This window comes from Poeciliopsis prolifica, unplaced genomic scaffold, assembly GCF_027474105.1.
Source record: "Poeciliopsis prolifica strain line A6 unplaced genomic scaffold, Auburn_PproV2 SCAFFOLD046, whole genome shotgun sequence".
NCBI classification, from domain to species: domain Eukaryota; kingdom Metazoa; phylum Chordata; class Actinopteri; order Cyprinodontiformes; family Poeciliidae; genus Poeciliopsis; species Poeciliopsis prolifica.
In genome coordinates, this window is record NW_026562421.1 from 3,152,501 (window position 1) to 3,173,227 (window position 20,727).

General features: G+C 39.0%; 1 protein-coding gene across 4 annotated transcripts in view; it reads right to left on the bottom strand.

Annotated features, from left to right (window-relative positions):
• The window catches only part of rgs19 (regulator of G protein signaling 19), a 26,704-nt gene extending 7,604 nt beyond the window's left edge, over positions 1–19,100 (bottom strand). The window contains exons 1-3 of one of the 4 annotated variants that reach the window (XM_055056937.1): positions 18,940–19,020; positions 11,333–11,443; positions 1,555–1,730 (exon numbers count right to left, since the gene is read on the bottom strand). In XM_055056937.1, coding sequence (XP_054912912.1) covers positions 1,555–1,730; positions 11,333–11,347 — 191 coding nt within the window. In that variant the 5' untranslated portion in view covers positions 11,348–11,443; positions 18,940–19,020. Of the gene's footprint in view, positions 1–1,554; positions 1,731–9,860; positions 10,105–11,332; positions 11,444–18,780; positions 18,885–18,939 lie in introns of those variants that run through there. The other 3 variants (XM_055056938.1, XM_055056936.1, XM_055056939.1) reach the window with 3 other exon arrangements.
• Positions 19,101–20,727: the final 1,627 nt, after the last annotated feature.

Below are 20,727 nucleotides of genomic sequence, written 5' to 3' on the forward strand. Positions count from 1 at the left end.
AGGATTAAGAAACATGTAATAACATGCAAGCAGAAGACTGAAAGTCAAGCATATCCTGGACTGGTTTATGACTGAAAAGCCACAAAATGTTCGCTTTCAACTCAAACGAAACCTGTGCTTTTCCAACCGGTGTGCCGGTTCAGTGCTAACAGACAGCTCAGTAAGTAAACAGTGAGTGTTAAAGTTCATAATGTTTTTACATGATCTCAGCTAGCTACCGTTTGCTTTGTATACTAATGTTAGCACTGCTCATGTTGCGATCCATTTGGCTCAATATGCTGCTACAGTGAGCTCAGTATGCTGCGCAACTACATGAGACAATGGCTCAGTTATGTTTGCATGGTACCTTGTATATCGATGAATCATAATGTCAAATGTACTCTACTGCCCAATCTCAAACAAATAGGTTATAATTTACACGAGTCGTCTTTCTACTAGGGTTCATTTATGATGCAAAGGGAGAAAGAAGAATAAAATAAAAGAGCAAACCAACAACCACGACCTCCTGCAGATTACAACTCTTTATTGCTAATGTCACCAAATAACCATTTCAGTTAACATGACTTCCTTTCTGTAAGTTTCTGATGCCAGTAGATATTAAAGCAGATGAAGACCAGATGAAATCTTCTCAAAGACTCAGGAAGCCATCCCTTTTTTCTAGACGGCTATTGCAACCATGTTGCAATCCTGCAACATGGTTGCATACCATCAACTTCAAGTGGTTCCCTCTAAAATTAGAGGTAACCAAACCTGTAGGGAATTGATGTTGCAGTTAAATACATAAACTGAGCAAAACAAACCCTTTACTATAAAGTAATTTGCAAGTTTGTGTTTTATTTTGGAGACCAGTTGGAGAGTGATAAGGGTTTTGAACAGCTTGCTGAAATGTTAGACATTTGTCTGATGGATAGGTAGATATTTAAGGGTCTGTTTGTTCCTCATTGTAACAGCAAAAGGTTTTCCATTGAAGAATCAGCTTGCTTGGAGACAAACGGAGAATAATTGTTGATTTCTTTCTTCTTTTCTACTGCTATGCTATCATGCTACTATAAATCTGCATGCTGGTAATTCTAATTCTTAGAAAGTTCAAAACAGGAACTGGACTATAAAGCTGCAGTCAGTGCACCTCTTAAAATAAATGTGCAAGTTCACAAAGTCTTTGTTTTGCATTTGCCACAAATGCATTTTGAAAATCTGATCATCTGAATGTAAACATCTGAATCAGTTTCTCTGAAGTCTGACAGCCAAGTTTCTCATTAACATTTGAAATGCAGCTTGCAAGTGCAGATTCTTGATTCTGCTGACAAAACCTGCTAAAGTTACCGACATGCTAATGAGCTCATTTCACCAGTGATTAAGCAGTTTTCATTCCTGATGTAGAGCTGGGATAACAGGATCCATGCTTCTCTCTCCTACCTCAGTGTTTTATGACTGAAGCACATGTTGGTTATGTGTGTGTGTGTGTGTGTGTGTGTGTGTGTGTGTGTGTGTGTGTGTGTGTGTGTGTGTGTGTGTGTGTGTGTGTGTGTGCGCGTGTGCCAGCTTGTTTCTTACCATGAACAGCTGCAGCAGCAGCACCAGCAGAAACAGCAGGCGTTGGGCCGCTGGGAATTCTGGGTAGTGGTCAATCCCCGGGCCTCTCCTGCCCCGCTCAGAGCCGAGGTCTCGCTGCGACCTCCCCCCATGGCCGGCTCACCACCCTCCTGCTCAGCTGGAATCGGACCTGTGTACTGCACAGAGACGGACGCCCGATGTAATGCTCGCTTCTGTTACAGTGGCAACTCTTCAGCTTTGAGCCGACTAAAATCTAAACATGAACTAAAACTTGTTCAATTGTATTTTTAAAAAAAATTGTCAGAAAATTTCACTTTACGTTTTTAAAATCAGACAACTGGAGATCACTGATCACATACTCCTGATCAAATCAGACCCAGAAATAAAAACTACTTGCGTTTTGTGATGAGGGTTGTAAGAAGGGGTTCGGTGTGCACAATGAAGAAGCAACAGAAACCAAAACAAGCTAAAGCTCAAACTACAGCCACAAAAGTCAAAATCTGAATAGTGAGTGGATCATCTGGGAGGCCATTAGTCGTCATTTAGACATACAACTACAACATCAGCACCTTTGCTGAATCTGTGGGGGAAAAAAAGTGTATAAAGTTACAAAGTGTAACAGAAATTGGTGTTTCCGGTCCTTTCCTGTCAGTAAATCATCCTGCCATGAAATGGCACATCAGTGACTACTTGTGGTTTCATAATCAGGGTCTCTTGGGGGGAGTGTGAACAGCAGAGTCTCATCAGGAAACCTCCACTTTATTTTCTTCGGCTCATTTGTTTGCAGATGAGATGATTCTGATCAAGCCCTGATCTTCAGTGGTCATTAAATCAGTCAGGATGAGAGACGGAGGCCACAGTTTCAGTTTCCCAGTTTCCCTTTGTACAGGACACATTTTGTGTCCTGTACAAAGGGAGGGTGTATATTTCTTCTCTGAGCTGGGAAACCTGGGGAACCCCCATGACAATCTGGTGAATGATGGAGCGAAACAAGGCTTTCCTTGCATGTCATGCTCATATGCTTGCAAAAAGCTCCTTAGAGTTTTATTTTTTTTTTTGCAATAACTAGAACTGTTCTGTCAGACAGGTTCTATTTAATTTAACTAATTTCCACTGAGCAGTACTGCAGGAGTATTCAGGAGAGCGTTTCCACATACAGTAGGGCTACATCTAAACGGTAATGTTGCGTCACACTAGTGCGATGACAAATGTGACTAGCAAGTCTTGTGATTGTGACAAACGGTTACATTTTCCTGTCCTTAACCGGACCGTACTGTTGTCCCATTGGCCGACAACTGAAGGAAGCCCAGGACCCGTGTCGTACGGGACGGTTGTATGAGCCACTTTCACAACGAAACAGACAGTAAAGACCAAAAGATCCGTCCAGCTGTCAGTGGAGGACACTGCTGCAAAACTAACCCAACTCGTGCCCAAATGAAGTCAGAAGACATAAAGTGGCAGTCTGCTAAGTGTAATGCATAATTATGAATCATGAGTAAAAAAACATTCTAAAAGTTTGTTTTTTACAGTTTGTATCATTATCTGTGGGTCTGCAAAAGGAATCCCTGCCCAGAAGCTAAATAAAAGTTTAGAAAGCTTTGGAGACAAAACACAGGAGGCAAGTAAAAATTTAAAAACAAAGAACGTGCAACACAATGCGTCAAAAATGATTCAGAACAAGATATAAATAGATGTAATAAATATAATAAAATGTGAACCGAGGAAGCCTAAAGATCGGAATTACAACTGAATGACTTCAGGGCATTTCTTCACAATTTAACCTCCTTTAAAAGGTCAGAAACGATGCAAAGCTGCTAATCTACAATAACTTTAGGTTTGAACCAAAACAGCACCAAAATATTATGAACAGCAGCAACAATTTTATGTGTGTTTCCCTCATTTTCAACTCAAGCACTAGTGACTGGAAGGGGAAAGATCCAGTGATAAGTGAGGACTGGTGCCCAAAAATGATTGGCACCAATCGTTTTTGGTGCCAATCAAAAATGATTGAGGCCAACACACAGACAGATAAACCGGAGTCTAAAAGAGGAAGAAGAAAACAGGAGATTTTACAAACAGAGGACTGGAGAAACAAATGGGAGAAAGAGCAGCATGATGTTACAGAGGAAGTGAAAGAGAGTGGGTATGGAAACAGACTAGGCAGTGTGATGCATCATGTGATTGAGCTGTGATCACACATAAACACACACAGATCCTAATGCATATGGATGGACTTTGGAATATGGACTCGCTTGATTTGTTCAGATTTTAAATATTTGTTCACAACAGGATAAAGTTTCTCTCAAGGTAACCTGCAGGACTTTTAAGGATATAAGTGTGCATCCTTTGCCACTTACTACACATATTAGATAAGGACAAAACAACTATGTGATTTTTACTTCTGTCATTCTTGTCCTTAGCAGATTCTCTTCTCTTTGCAGAAGATAAACCAGAACCAATCACAGCAGCAGCTGGAGTGAATTGCTGTGAAAAGGTACATGATATTTCCAAAAGGTTTTAGACATCATACGTTAAATACAGAAAAACATCAACATGAGATACAAGTGACTAATAGTGAAATAATATATCAAAGGAAGTTCCCAAGAACCGTCGGTCTGGTCGGGATGTTGTTACCTTTCAAGTTTTTAAGCCTCTGGCAGCAAAATGAAACTCCTTCACATGAAATTAGTGGTAACAAGATATCAAACTGTTAAATCTTCAAACTTTTCTCTCTGAAGTGACTGCCATCTTCAGATCTTTAGTGGCTTTTCCAGATGAAGTTGTAACTGAAGGTGCTACAAATGTACTTAAGTCATTCTTTTGGCAGAATTTTGGATTTCAACACACAAGCAGAAAAACAATGGATAAATGTCTGGTTACGCTGAGCAACACAATAACACTGCACTCTGTCAATAGCAACAGGTAAATGTTGGACTGCTGACTACACAGTTTAAGTACTCAAACATCTGAAGAGATAAAAAGGTTTGATCAGTTTGTGGCTACGTATATAAAAGCAGAATAAAGGCTTTTATTGGAGTATGAATTTGATCGGAACAGTTTTGATTAAAGTAAAATTTAAATCCTGTCTTATCTCTCCTGAACTCAATATTGTGGCTCGCTTCGTCTTGTGAGTTTTAGGCATCGTTAGCCCTCTAGAAATAATTACATTGACAATCAAAAGTGCAGCATTAAACAGACAGAAGACGTGTGGGCAGGCAGGAAGTGTTGGCTGGTTTAGACTAGCAGGGTTTCCTGAAACCCATATATGAAGTTATTTCACATGTACAGCTGAAACCAGATGTTCACACATTGCATGAAAGGACCTGTAGCATTTTCCCCCCCACCATCTGAACATTGAATCAAAGTAAAATGATTCTACTTCAGGTCAGTTTGTATCAAAACTATGATTCTATGGAAGGGTTGTTAGTGTTGGTACTTTCTGTGCAGCATTTAAAACTGTTAAGCATGATGTGATACATTGATTTCTTCAAGTCAATATGCAAATTTCAATGGAGCCAAGAGAAATCACATGTGGGGTACCACAAGATTCAAACCTGGGGCCCCTCTGAGTACCTCCATACTCCTGCTAACCCAGATTACCATCAGTAAAAAACCCCCCCAACAAAACAAGCAGGAGCAAACAAGAGTCAGCATAGAGTTTTAGCAAGAACAGCTAGAAACTAGTGATCATTCCTGAACCTTCAGACACATAAAGATAATTACAAAGTCAGTCTTCTATCGCCTGAAAAACATTAGGTATATGTTGTTTAATGATGGCAGGTTTGTTCATTTGAAGACTTCCAAAAGCAACAGCAGAGCACAAAGTCTACAAAATGTGAAGGAGTAACATTCACTTCAGTCCATCGGGATTCATTTGGAATTCATGAGGAAAGGTTTGTGAAGACAAAGACGGGGAGGAAAGTACCGTCCAATGATCACAACACAGGTGAAAGCTTTGTTTTTTAGTTTCTGTTTAAAAGAAGAGTCTGTGTGAGTTTACTCACTGCAGAAACACACACAGGCAGGCATAAAAGTCAAACATAATCAGTCATGTTTATGTACACACACACATGCACAAAGTTTACCTGATATGTCAGAGAAAAGATAGGGCACTCCCTTACCTTCACTTATCACACACCCCATCTTATGTAACACAGAGATATCATGTTGCTGCCTCTGTGTGTTTTTGTCAGCGAGTGAAGCAGAATGAGGGCAGGACAAAACCTCGGTACATTTATCTCTTGGAAAGTGATTGGACAAACACTGATTATAAGGTTTTAAATGCCAGAAAGATGATATAAGGGTGAAAAACATCTGTGATGAAAATGATGGAGAAACAAAAACCAAGTAAAGAGATGACAAATGAAAGAAAACAAAATCCTGTGTAATCAGAGGCATCACTTCCCCTTTTACTCCATGAGGCTTTTCAGAGTGAGTGCATTTAAAGGGATGTGGATTGCAATGTTAAGCTGATTAAACTAGATGACATTTAAATTAGATGGAGATAATTTACATATGTGCACCAAGAGGTAACTAAAAGGACAGATAACTTAATTAAAGGCACAGAATACCTATAAGTGAAGAGAAGAAGAGCTGTGTCTTGTGAGCAGTCTTGTTTTAAAAAGTGAAGTGTGATGAAAAGTGGCGAAACGTCCTGCCGCAGGAATGAACTGACATATGACAGATATGAGCGATGAAAAAAACTTTATATCTGGAATAAGTCGGGCATAAAACCAACAAAACCGTTTTTGGTTGTAGTGGCAAAGGGGTAAAATTACCAGCAGAGGCATCATTTAGCAAACAAGCATTTCAAGTTCATCCAAAGTTTAATGTAAACAAAAAGAAAAAAAAAAAAAAAAACAGTGAAAGATTAGTTAATCTCTAATACAGAAAATCTAAGCAAAGCAATGAAATCTGAGTGATCTATCACCAACCAACACAGGAACTTACTGAATGCATCTCAAACTTAAATATGATCTTTCAGTAGAACAACTGGGTATAGATAATGCCCACTTATTTGTGATGGAATTGGTTTTATTTTTTAATTATTTCTACTGGAGTTTCCTCCATTGTTGGCCTCCATTTACCAACGATGGAACTCACTGGGCTCTTCGGAGCAGCAGAAATATTTCTGTATCCTTCCCCAACTGTGTGCAAAACACACATTTTTTCCAAATTATCATAATGTGGTATTTGTGTGTAGAATTTTGAGAAAAGAGATTAATTCGCTGCAGTTTGGAATAAGGCTGTACCACCACAAAATGTGGAAAAAGTGAAGCGCTGCGAATACTTTCCGGATGCTCTGTACGCGTTATGTAGGGGGGAGATGCACACCATCATTTATAGTGTCTGCAAATAGACTTGATGGGAAAATCTGAGGGTACCCTCATTTTGTCTGTCTTTTTTTTTTGATGGCATTCCGCATTTGTTTACGAATGACACAGTCGAATCCTAATGGGAACTATTTTGACTGCAAGACAAAGAACGACAGCAAAACCTTTGTCCTAGAACATGAACTGATGCTTCCCCCATATTCTTTTGGTCCAAATTTCATCTTTTTCTTACATTTTTCCAGATATTTTCAGCCCCTGAATTAATGTTGAGTGTGTTGTGATCTACTCTCCTATATTAATGGGAAAGCCATTTTCTAAAATATCTGATTTAGTTTAGAAAAACAGCAACAATAAGCTGGTACATGGTAAAACCTATACATTAATCACCTTAGTGTTGGTGAACTGGCACACCTCTTGTCCCTCCATGCTTTGGCAGCACAGATGGGCTTGCATAACAAGCCAATAGAGCAATATGAAATTCAGATGAAGCGCGAGACGGACAGCCGGAGCCTGTTTCTGGTCCTGCGTGTCCATCCGTCCACCAGCTCACACACGTTCCACTCACAGCTGCAGCTAACAGCAGGCTTTAAGTAATGAAGCGCTCATTTTCAGTATTAATCTGAGAGATTACGCATCTATAATCTCTCCACCTGATCACCAGCAGTCCACTGAGTGACGGCTCTCGATCACAGATCAAAAGACAAATGTAGAAGTCGAAATCAAAAATTTTTTGATTTCTTCGACGGTGTGTTTTTTTTTTAATGTCGGAAAAAGCAGGAGAAAAAAACGTTAAAAAAGTTTCCTACAATTATTACCCACTATGTTAGGAGTAAAAATACAAGTTTGTGCTCATTCAATCAAAGTGAAAATGTTTGTCAAGTTAGCAAAAAAAAAAAAAAACAGGTTTCTATTAAAGTCCTGTTAAACATGAAGTACAAACAACTGGTATCCACTGATACTTGAGCTCAGAAATGCTTCGAACTGCTTAGTTTAACAGTTCAAACGGCAAATATTCCTCCAGTCGCTCTGCCATCAAGTATTTCATCTTCTCAAGCTGCACTCACATATATTTCTGATATGCCCCAAAACAACAAACAAATCCTGGAATACTGAACCATGAATAGGCAAGTGACCGTTTACAATTATCAGTGGACATGAAGTAAAAAAAACACAGAACTTAAATTGATCAAATGAATCAAAATCCATTCTTTTTTGAATAAAAACTACTGTAACTAAGCTAGAAGGAAACACTGTTTCATTACATTAGTAGTATTTCATTTCTTACCTTCAGTCTTAGCTTAATGAATCCTAAGTTAAGGTGTTGCACTTTTTGCTGCAGCCATATTGGAATAGGATGACTGTTTTCATCTGCTAGTTCAGAGGTCTGCAAATTTAGGCTCTGTGCATCAAATATTAAAAATAGTACAACCATTTACACACAGTTCTTACTTTCATCTTTCTCATAACGACAAGCTGGTCTCCATTTGATTTTCTAAATCATTGTTCTACTTATAAAAGCTGTCTGGATTCTCCTACATGACATAAAACAAGAGATTATGAAGATTTTATTTTATTTTTCAACAAAAATCTGTAATTAATCATAATCAATACTAAATGCATGATGAGAATTGAAGCTTTCATCACCAGGACTTGGCCAGTTTTGAGGCTGCAGTTGTGAAAACCTTTTTAGCAAACTTATGACTTTTCAAAATAAATTACATGTAAACATTTACTGCTATAAAAAACCTGAATCATAAAAATTTTAAGAAATCTAATTTTATAATGAATTCTGTTTCATGTTCAGATCATTTAACATTATTGTTATGCTATTTGAATGAACTGATTGTTAATAACCAGTGAGACTGGCTGCTTTCTAGACATAAAACCATGTGAAGTAACTGACAGCTGCTGCACAGGATCATTCTATTCTGGTTCAGTCAGAAGTTCAGTTTGTTGTTTTTCCAAAGAGCGCAGGTTTCAGGGAGTCGGAGCCAAACGCAGTGCAGCGAAGAGGAACAAATAGTTGAAGGAACTGAACTTCTCCAACCTCCTGCCCTGACATGTTGGGCTCTGATAGAGCTCCGCTAATGTCCCATTAAAACACACACACACACAGGCTGAGCTGCTTTTCTGCTCTTCATTTTTCTCTGAAAACGTCCCACAGACCACCTTGCTGTCCCACTTTCCAACAGTCACACATTGAAGCAGATGCGCAGTAAGTGGCTCCATAAATCCAGCTTAGCGCTGCATCGAGGTGACACTTTATGTTTTTCACCACAAACCAAATCACCCTCCACATTCAATTCGAGCCCTTATAAGGAGAAGTTTGTTTAAGGACTAAATGCAAACAATTAACATACAGCTTCTCACATGTGAGAAACTTGTAGTCCATTAATGTGGGGCAACGTACACACAGTCCCTCCAGGCCACAGCTCCCAACAAGCTGGACCAAAACAAACTCTTTGGCTCCTTTGGCAAAATATAAATTTAAAAAAGTGTCCAGCTTTAAAAGGAGCTTTTCAAACAAGTTGCTGTCAGAGCCAACAGATCCCATTTGGTCATAGGAAGTTAATGTTTCACAATCTGGTGGTCATTTCCTGGATGGAGCGATCAACTTTAACATTAAACCACATGGACAACATGAGATGTTTTTATATTTTGAAAAAAACAACAATTCAGCTACCTTGGAAAAGCTGTGACCCAACTGAACAATGTAGAACCAAGCAGAGAGAATCTGATGGAACATGTTAATATGTTTAATGCATCAGCCTTAAATGCAAAGCTACAAGGATTAGAGAACGTTGTCCAATTTAAATAATAATGATATCATTTCAAAATATATCATAATAATAATAAATAAGAAAGACGGATGAGTGGTTCTACAATTAATTGCATCCTGGTGGCACAATTTTTGATCCATCTGCGCACCAACTGAGCTACGAGGTCAAAAACTTCAGCGGTAAAGCAGCTCACCAGAGAGACGATTCAAGCCTGGACCAGCGAGGGTTTACTGAATTACAGAGCGAACAGATGTCTCTTTTTGCGATGTCTGCTCTTTCCCAGGTGCTGATTCTGTGCGACGACATGCCTCACCCTCCAGCAGAGAAGGAAGAGACGAGAGGCGGCCCGGAGCAACAGGAAAAGACGGGGAGGGATGAAGACACCGAGGCAGGAAACAGTCAGAGGCGTTGTGACACACAGGGCTTCTTGGTTTCTTCACGAAACTTGATGAATCAGACTGGGTGTCCACAGAAACACACTCACACAACCCATCAGCCAGCACCATGTGGGCTGAGCCTAGCTTTGTTTGCATCAATAAAAGCAAATCAGTAAAAAAAAAAAAAAGGCAGCGTTTACATTCCAGCTCCATCTGAACTTCTAGACTAGACTTGTTAATGTTGGTTCATTTCACAACCACCAAATAATTTATAACCTGCCTTATCTTCACGCTAAAGAAAACTCTGGAATCCATGGAACATGTTGGAAAACTTTTCAACAAATATGACCGGGCGTTAGGTTTCATGTGAAGCAGTAAACTCCTCCAAAACTAGAAATGATCGATCGTCTTACATGGCTACCCCATTGTCCACATCTTTATTGCTCAAGATGCTGGCAGGTCTGGACATTTAAAGCTGATGAATAAAACTTTTAAATATTCCTCTAAATCACTGACTGACACTTTATGTAAAGAAAATGAACAGCCTTTCAGCTGAACCAGCTGACAAAAATAAACTGCAAGTGACTCAAGTATTTTTATAAATACGCTAAAACTGTGCACAAAGTTGCTTTACAAGCTAATATTCAAAAAAACTGTGTAATCTGCAGCCTCACTGTGACTTCTGACTAAATGAACATGAAGTTAAAATTCACATCATCAAATTCAATGTCATGTTAAGCAGCGATCCAACTGGTGTCACAATGTAGACCCTAGGTGGCGTTTTACAAGAAACCTACAGCATTAACCTAATATCTGATGATGCAGGGGGATTTATTTAACATTTGTTACACTGGTAGAGCAGCACAATATGGCAAACATGCTGACACTACTATAGGCACTTATGGCTTGCCATACACACCCAACTTCACTGAGCACATATCCCTGCTAATGTGGTGTTAGTGGGTGCATTTCTATTAACTATAGAATTGCACAAATTGATTTTATAAAAATAAATTTGCTTAATGGAAACTGTTTAAAAAACAACAACAAAAAAAAAACTAGTTTTTGTACAAGCATGATTTGATTTTCGGCCATATTGAGTTCGTAAAACTGCAATGGAAACACTTTTAGTGATGATATCATTTAAAAAGCAGCAGTTAGAAAAAGAGAATGTATTGACAATACACATGCAAACCCTTTTGTTGGGATTTAATTGAGATTTCACACATCAAATCAGCTCATTTGAAGAAAACAGGAGCAAGAAAAGGAAGAGGTGAAGTAGATTTACCAGTGCATCCGCCATGCCGTGAGGGTGGGCAGTCTGTTAGCGTGCGAGTCGTCAGGGATGTTAGCAGGCTGGACACATGCATGTCATCCCCCCTTCTTCCTCGGACCTCTCCTTTACAAACACACGCACCCAGACACACACAAGCATGAGCGCGTGCGCACACACACACACACACACACACACAAATGAGTCCACAGACATGAATTCGCGCAAAATTGCCAAACAAGCACAAACGATGCAAATGTATCGTACAAGTAAATAAAAAATGACCACAAAAAAAACGTTCCACACATGAAGGAGCGTGCGCGCACGCGCACACACACACACACACACACACAGCAAGAGATGTTGCAGCCACAACATGCAATGATGATAACATGGGTGTCCACAGGCAACAGCACACACACACACACAGAAACAAAGGGAAGAAAAAGGCCACAGTGAATGTGTGTCCCAACTCAAATGTGGTCAATTAATCATAAGATTTCATTTAAGTTTTGCAAATTAAAAAAAGAAAGAAAAAAAGTCATGACTCTCCTATATATGCCAAACCCATCCTCTTAGTTTGACATTTCTTTTCTCCCAGATACTGAGTCATCAGGTATTGTGTGCATTCCACTTTTGCAATAAAAATCTTTTTTTTTACTAATAAAAATGTGGGAACTGTATTCGTCATTTGGTGAAAATGCAGCAGCAATTCTTGTGTCTGCACATTTCTAACTATTCTGTTAAAAAGACAGACCTTAAGGAATTTTGTTCTTATGCACAATATTTTGTCACTAGTGGCCTTCATCAGCAGTAGGGCAGAGAAAGGAAGGGAAGGCATGCAGTAAGTGGTCCAGGTCCAGGAATCGAAACCATAATCCACAGTGGATTATGTGTGGGGGGCAAATCTTCAACTTAAGAATTTTTAACATGAAGTTCCACTTTATGTTTCTAAACTGAGGCTCAGAAATTAGGAATTTTGGAAATCAGAGAAATAAGAAACATGTATAATCATGAAAGTTTATGGTGATCACACACAATGAGTCCATCAAATATGCATGATTCAAAATCATTTTGGTCTTCATGAATTGGAGTTTTTTTTTCTAAACAGCAGTTTAAAAGCTGGAGTTTGAAAGCAGCTGCTTTTAGAAATCTCTGAGTAGAGATAGTTCAGCTTTAAAATCCCACATTGAAACCATGAGACAGAGATTAGTAGCAAGGCTGTTGCTCATCAAGCCAATTAGCTTGAATACGGAAAGCTAATGATGCTCAGAAGTTATTTAGGGAGAAAAAGAAAGGCTGTCAAAGAAGATTTCATGAGCTGAGATTTACATTTTGATGTCTTTTTAATGTCTTCCTGGTAAATTCAGGACTTTTTAAAAACTTTTCCTCTGAGTGATCTCAGTGCATTTCACCTGGTTTTCTTCTTCACTGCTGCTTAAGGCAAGAAAAGAAGATTAAACAACTAAAAATGATGTGATGACTGAAAAACAATTATGTACAGAACAGAAACTAAAACCAAAGGAGACAATGACTGACACTTAAGGTGTGGAAAAGAGAAAAGCAGGAACTCTTTGAGTGAACTAAGATTACTGATCCTACAGCAGTCATGGTCATTTCATGTTCAAATTTACACCTTACAAAATTTAAAAATAAATATACAAAAATGTACCACTTCTAGGCAAGTTTTAAGCATCATTAAGTGTCAAAGGTTAATTATCAAAGATCCAAAGCTGGAATTAAAAATACCAAGTTTCCAACAAACTCAAGGATTTTTTTTTTTTTTTTTTTTTTTTTTAAAAAGGGGCCTCAAATGCATATTGTACTATTTGCAGCTAAATTTGGGGATTAAAAACAAACAGGAGTGAAATCTAAATGTAGTACACTGATTGCCATTTAGGTTTTAGAACAATCATAAGACTGTGATAGAGTAAGAATTGACCAATTTTCTGTGAAACATGCATAAATATGAATAAAATAATTCAAAATAATAATTCAGTGGACCCCAGGTTAAGAACCACAACCAAATACTTCAGACTCCCTCTAAAAATGTGCATAAGTGCCCAGATTAATAGTTTAAGCACCAAATATAGCATAAAATCAATTAATACAGTGGAAAACTGCCACAGAAGCCAACATCCAGGGCTTTTCTTCCTGCTGTTGTGGCTAACCAATCAGCTGAAAAGAAAATGAATGGCTCTCCTGGATTGGCTGCTTGGAGAGCACCAACCAATCGCATGAGGAGAAGCAGTGTTCAATGGCATTTCAGCCTTTTCTTTTATGGTTAATATTCTCAGTAAGACTTTTTTTGGCCTCCAGAGTCAGACTTTCTCAACGTTCTTTAAAGTGACGCTGTTTGAAACGTCTCAAACCACTTTGACCACTTCATTCATTTTCAGTCCAGTAATTGGCTACTGACAGATGACTGCAGATATGATTCTCTGCTGTCTTCAAATAACACAAATTTATGATATAAAATGCATCTTTAACAGAGACTTGCAAACAACACAATTTCTCCTCCTGTATCCAATCTTTCATTTGTTTTTAAGGTAAAGTCTTCACTGAACTGCTGCCTATAGGCCTGCTGCTTCTTATTTTGGTCACTTGTTGCACATTAAGGACTTTTGTAAAATATTTAATTTAAAAATGTCTATTCAGAAAGTACTAAACGAGGCAGAAAAACATTCTACCTCAAAGAAGCCTGTAAATCAGAGATGCTCAAGTCCAGATCTTGAGAGCTACCAATTTGCAACTTTCAGATGGTTCCCTGCTCTAACACACCTGAATCAAATGAATGGCTCGTTAGCAGGTCTGTGCAGAGCTGATCCCGGTCTGTTGGCATAAAGATGCATCTTAAAGTTGCAGGATGGAAGCTCTTGAGGACTGGACTTGAGCTCCCTTGCTGTAGATCACAGGTGTCAAACTCCAGTCCTCAACGGCCGCTGTCCTGCAGTTTTTAGATGTGCCACAGGTACAAAACACTGGAACGAAATGGCTTAATTACCTCCTCCTGGTGTAGATAAGATCTCCAGAGCCTGGCTAATGACCTAATTATTCTATTCAGCTGTGGTGCAGCAGAGGCACATTGAAAAATTGCAGGACGTCGGCCCTTGAGGGTGTTCTACCGATTGAGACTTTGACGTTCAAAGCCAGTACTGGTTTGAGAGTTTTGGCCAGTTTTGTGCATTACTACTAACAAGCAGACAAACCCATTAGGACCAATAAGAACTGCAAATCAGGAGAAGAATGCAAGAAAGATATGAAGAGGGAAGGAGATGACCAACTTGAGAAAGAGGAAGTAAGTAACAGACAAAATGAAGAAAGAGCCAGGAAGAGGAAGTGTGAACCAACTGGCAAGAACAAGAAAAAAAAATACTTCTAGTTTTCCTTTAGTCACTGAAGATATGCACCACAGAATGACAAAGAGGTACTTTAATAATAGTAATAAGTTCAACCTACTTTGTTCTGAAAAAGTCAAAGTGACTAACTACCCTAACTTTTACATTTGCAAACAAATTTAATTTTACTTTTTAATAATTCCTTCACAGTTTTTGGGCTGTGATTGTAATCTGACTCCGCCACAGGAAGGAGCTGGAGAAACACGGATTCTGAGGATAAAGGGACATGGCTGCTGACATTTGATAGCCAGGAGTTCCTCCTGCACAGACCCAGCAATCTGAAAGAGAGCTACTTCCAACCCACTCCGTCAGATCTTCCTCTGTTCTTTAACCCAAAATTCATTGCCTTCTTCACCCAAACACACCTAGTATCACTTCATTAATGGTCTTTGATTAGATCAGCTGTAAAATCTGATTTATTTGCTCAGATTAAACATATTTAACACAACAACACATTCGTTTCTGCTTTCTGTCTCTTCCTGTTGAGAAGGAACCAATTAAAGGCTTTAACCTTATATGGTTATAAATAGGCTTAAAACAAGAATCCTACAAATTCCTAGAGATGAGGTATTCCAACTGTTTTGTCAGTTTGGGCATTAACATGCTTTAAACTTTAAGGCGTGTTAATGCCCAAACTGACAAAACACTTTAAAGTTTGAAGGATATTGAAGTTCATATAATTAGCCACAAACACAAAAATAGCATGATGTGTGACTGAACCTGGTAGTTTAGTTTTCTCTAAGAAAATGGCACAAACTCACAGACCAGGTCAACTTTCTGACCTGTGATCTGTTCCAACCAGCAAACGTTGTAGTAGAAAAAGAACAATAACTTTTTTAGGAAACGTTGTACATATTTAGACGGTACAGGTCGCTGGTAATAAATGTGGCATATCTACGGATAAATACTGTAAACGCAGAGAATACAACTACAGTGGATTCCTGGTTAAGACCTGCAAATACTTGAGACCCTTTTAAAAAGGTTCACAACTGCTTAACAGGTAAAACACCAAACAAACATAAATATCCATTAATGTGCACAGTGAAAACTGTCGACTATAAAAGCTAAACTCTACGTTCTTCCTTATCTCTGCTGTTTGTGGCCAATCAGCAACAAAAAAACGAGAGGTGCTTAACAAGTAGAAGCCAATAGTGTGCAAAGTAGCAATCTATTTGAGTTTTCCAAGTTTCTATTTGAACATTTTAGATATGTTGCATGAAAAAAACATTTTTCACTAATACTGAACTACAAATAGTGAGGGCACTATATTCCATTTGCACAGTTCAACTTTTATCATTTCTATTTGAAAATGCAAACAGAAACCTCACAGCATCTGCAGTGCTTGTCTGCATTTAACCTACGGAGGCTCTCACCAACCTTCACCTAAAAATTCAATATGGCTGCAGCAGCAATTAAGTGTAGTGATAGTTGCAGAAAAAACTATGTATAAACTTCAATCCAACACACATCCATCCATCAGTGAACATGCTGTTGCAATGTTTAATAGTAGCTCATAAATTGGTACAAACAATTGCACGTCCTGCTGACTTTCCCAACTGGAACACATTTACGGTCATTACATCATTGCCAGATCTGAGGTAAACACAACGCATCATAACTCTTCTGAGTTATGAGTGTCAATTGCACTCCTGAAAACTCTGCATAGAAACCTTTGTTCTACTCATTGCTTAAGGAAGTGTGAAAGCAACATCTATCAGCAGGGGGCGACTTTGAGATATTTCAATGTTATTAGATCTCAATTCTCAAGAAAACTATGTTCAATGCAACGCTTTAAGCAAATATTAGACAAGAGTAAACTAAGTAAAATTATGTGAGATATTAACATTTTTGTACATCTTTATCATTATTAATTTTTATTGACTGATTTATTATTGATTTTTAATTTTTAAATTATAAATCAACAAAGATAAACAGATGTGCAGTGGTTTAAGTATGTAGTTATAAAAATATTAGATGTCCTTCTACTGCCTTTTCAGTGCAATTTTAGTTCATAGCCCTAAAAGAAAAAAAAGAAGTGGCCATTAAAATTCTTTCTACATTAACGCTGGCCAACTGCAGTCAACAAGAGTCAGGGTCAAGAATGCTTCAGATGCTACCCTGGCTCAGCAAACCTGAATCAAATGAGGGGTTTATGACCAGGCCGCAGCAGAAGTCAATGAAAATCTGAAGAGCTAATTTAGCCATTAATCCAACTGTAGAGTAGGGACATCTAAAACGGCTCTTAAAGGTTGGAGAAGGACACACGTAGTCTAAACGGTCAGTCCAAATCCAACAGTACGTAATTCTGCTTTCGTTGCGCCTTACATTTTTACTGCATTCCCAAAGCCTCAAGGTGAAGTGGAGCTCCACACCATGAAGGGCACCAGCATGTTTCACTCTACAGTTACTGTTAGACTCTCATATCCTCTACTAAAAAATGTTGTGATCACAACATTTTTTGGTAGAGGTATGCAATGGAAATGCATGGGTAGAAAATACATCTGCCAACTAGCAAGGGGCAATTTGATTCATTGACCGATTGGAAAGAAACTACATCAAAGACAGTTTTAAAGTCTAACCAAGTCCAAACTGGTAGTAGGACCCACTGTATTGTGAAAAAATCAATTTGTTTCTCATCATTGCTTTATGAGACCTCTGATGTCATCAGAAAGGTATTAATTCTTGAATCTTCAGGTCTGGCAGTAACCAAATGTCGGTGTGGCTACAGAAATTGAACTAAGCCCGATATAAATTTGGTTAAGTTACTGGTCAGTCCACTTTAATCCAAACCTAGTTTGTCTGTCCAGAACATCTGGTTCCTTTAAGGAGCTGTGAATGCGCTCCCAAAAAAGCAAACTCTGGCCGGCCTATGAACCGAGGTCTCCGTTCAGTTGAAGTGAATTCTGATGCGAATGCATATGTGAACACCAACCAGACTGGAGATGGCCCCAAAAGCAGGAAGTGGACCACAGAGTGTGGCATTCTGGATAAATACAACCAAAATCAATGTGCAAGTAGCGCTAGCAGAAGAAATGGCTCGTGGTCTTTTACCAAAGACAAAAGAGAAATCCGACAAAAGCTAAAATTAGTTTTTATTAACAGTTTCTGAAGAAGGACGCTGTGCCCAGTGTGTTGTTCAGTTTCCCTCAGTGGTTCTTGGTGCAGCACCAGCTTTTGTAAAGGGTTTGGTTCATTTGACAGTGCAGTGTGAAAGGGAACCACAGCAACTGAAAATGTAACAAATGTTGCAATTTGGAAACACCCTCAAATGTTTTCACCTAGCGCCAGATCTCCTCTTGCATCATCCAATGAAAAACCTATTTTTACTAAGATTATATTTGTCTAATGACACATTTTGTTTGATGATCTGAAACATTGCAGAGAAAGTAAACAGAAAAAAACGGATGTGCATTCTTTTTCAGGAAGATGTTATGGAGACAAAAAGCAACAAATGCACCCAGGTGGCAGCCACACGTGTGCACACGGTCCCTTTATGAGCCGGTCACCTACAATACATACTAATGTCTCCTGAGGACAAGAAAAAAACTCCCTTTATGGCGTAACAATTAACTCATCCGATTGACATTTCTCTTTTTTGACATGCAAAACCTTTTGAAAGTTCCTTAAAGTGAATGAAAACTGGTGCACAAATTTAGTTAGAGTGCATGGCAGTAACTTTAAAGCGGAGAAGTTGATCTATAAGTTTTCTCATGTTTCTCAGAAACCGATCGACAAGACAAGTGACAGGATGTCATAAAACTGATGGAGAACCAAAGTGCCATTGGTGCTTTTTTCTAATGAGCTCCTCGTGTTACATGATACAGAAATAAAAGAGGTGCGAGACTGAACCGCCTCCGCTGGAGTCCTGGAGTCAAGTGTCATTAAGAAAAGCGTTTAAATGAGGCGGAAAAGGCCGAAGAGAGAGACTTCTGTCGCCTCTTTCACTTCATCTTTACCCCCACAGACCAACTGCTGCAGAAAGCGAGGAGGTGAGAGAGGGAGGAAAGGACGTAGCGGGTTGGGGGAACGAGGGTAGGGGGGAGGGAAGGAATCAAGGAGACCGACCTTTCCCTTTCCACCGCGCAGCGACGAGCGAGGAGAAGCCCCGCCGCGGAGCCCTCAGAGCGGCCAGGTTAAACTGGAACCAGCGCCCCCTTCCACGCTCCCACTCTGCCAGCCCACTCCCCGTGTTCCAGCCGATCCACGAGCCGAGCAGATACTCACAATCTTGGCATTAATCAGGTCCGGAGGGCGGTATCCGCTGCGCTTTCGGAAACACATCCGTGTGAGGTTTTTTTTTTTTTCTTCCTCAGCCGCCCCGCACCACCAGGTTTGGTGCGGTTATTTTATTATTTAATTAATTTTTTTTTTCCAAATAGTCTGACTCAGTCGCTGAATCGGAAGAAGAAGGAGAACCTCCTCCTCCTCCCCTTCTGCTGCTCTCCTCCTGCTCGGGTTTTTCCCAGAGAGAGAGAGACACCCGCGGAGAGCGAGCGCGCGAGATCACCGCCCTGGTGGACACGGGCGGCAGAGCGCATGCGCCGAGCCATACGTCCTTCCAAGCGGGGGACCCGGGGTTTGCTTTAGTAAAGGTTCTTTTTTTCTAGATCCGTATTTCCCTCATAAGCACTGTAGACACAATTTATCTTTTCAAAAGTTATCTAGTAAGAGTTTGAATAACAATCTTTCTACTTATTGTTTTTTTAAGTTATGTTTTCAGTGCATAGTGCTGTGGGATGTAACATTAAATATGTGTAAAAATGGCCTATTCATATTTTTTTTATTCTTAAAGCATATCTTTATATTCAAAAGATAATGCAGCTTGGGAAGCTGAAGTATCATGGCTCAACACTGCCTGACATGGTATTGGCTGGCATTTACAAAGCACCCAATCAAGGAGCACCATCCATGTCAGGTATAATCGAATGCAACCACATACCATGACAGAGCCACTACTGTGTTTTACAATTGGCTACAGACACTTGTACAATTGGCTGCAGACACAGTTTATCTCATAATCCCACAGAGTCTGAAACACAGTCTGACATCAGGTCAGATTTGAAAGTGAATGCTATAATAATCTTTATTTAAACAGATAAAATCTCACTGGTATCCTTTTCAAGAGGCAGATGGTAAGATAGCAGCAACGTTTACAAGTATCAGCACTTACGGTCATGCAGTGACATGAATTAATTTAGCTTTGAAAGCATCTAAGCATGAATACTAACAGCATGTGTTGTTGTAGCTTAATTTATTTGGGGTCAGAAGCTACTCTCAGATCCTCCATTAGGTTTTTGTCAAGATTTTTCTTGTCACTTTCTTTATGAAATTACTTGTGAATTGCTTTTATACAAAGTTTATAATTTTAATTGTGACAAAATGTCGTTTCACAGACATTTAATATAAGTTGGTTCTGACAAATAATTGCATACTATTGTAGAACAATGTAAAGTATAAAATCTATCAATTTGTCATGTCTTGTTTCTAGGTACTAGAAATGCACAATTTTCAACAGGCTTTGTGTGAAGTGCCTAAAATCTGATTTAATTTAACTTTGGAAAGACTTTTAGATTTCATCTGATTCTCATATTCATTCTTGGATTTGCATTACAATGATCTTTACATCTACACAACAATTGTCACTTCCAAAAGAGCACTGGCTGCAGGAAGATAATCTGACATGTCACTAAAACACCTAATGATATAAAAGGAGTAATAGAAGCATGAAGCGTTGCTTCCTTCTGAATCTGAATCTGCAGCAGAAAAGTTGCATCTCTTACTTGATGCAGCTGGAATCTCTGGATCAGAAAGATTCTGTTTATGTCTTACAAATCCTTGCTCAGCTTTTATATTAAATGTGAAATAAAAGTACATTCCTAAACACCTCTTTAGTATTACAGATTAAGAATTGCATATATTCCTCCTTTAGTTTTTAGGCTGAAAAGTGATGTGCAGGGATATAGTGAAACAGCAGGGGGCACCACATACCACAGATAGAAATAAAGAGGAAGA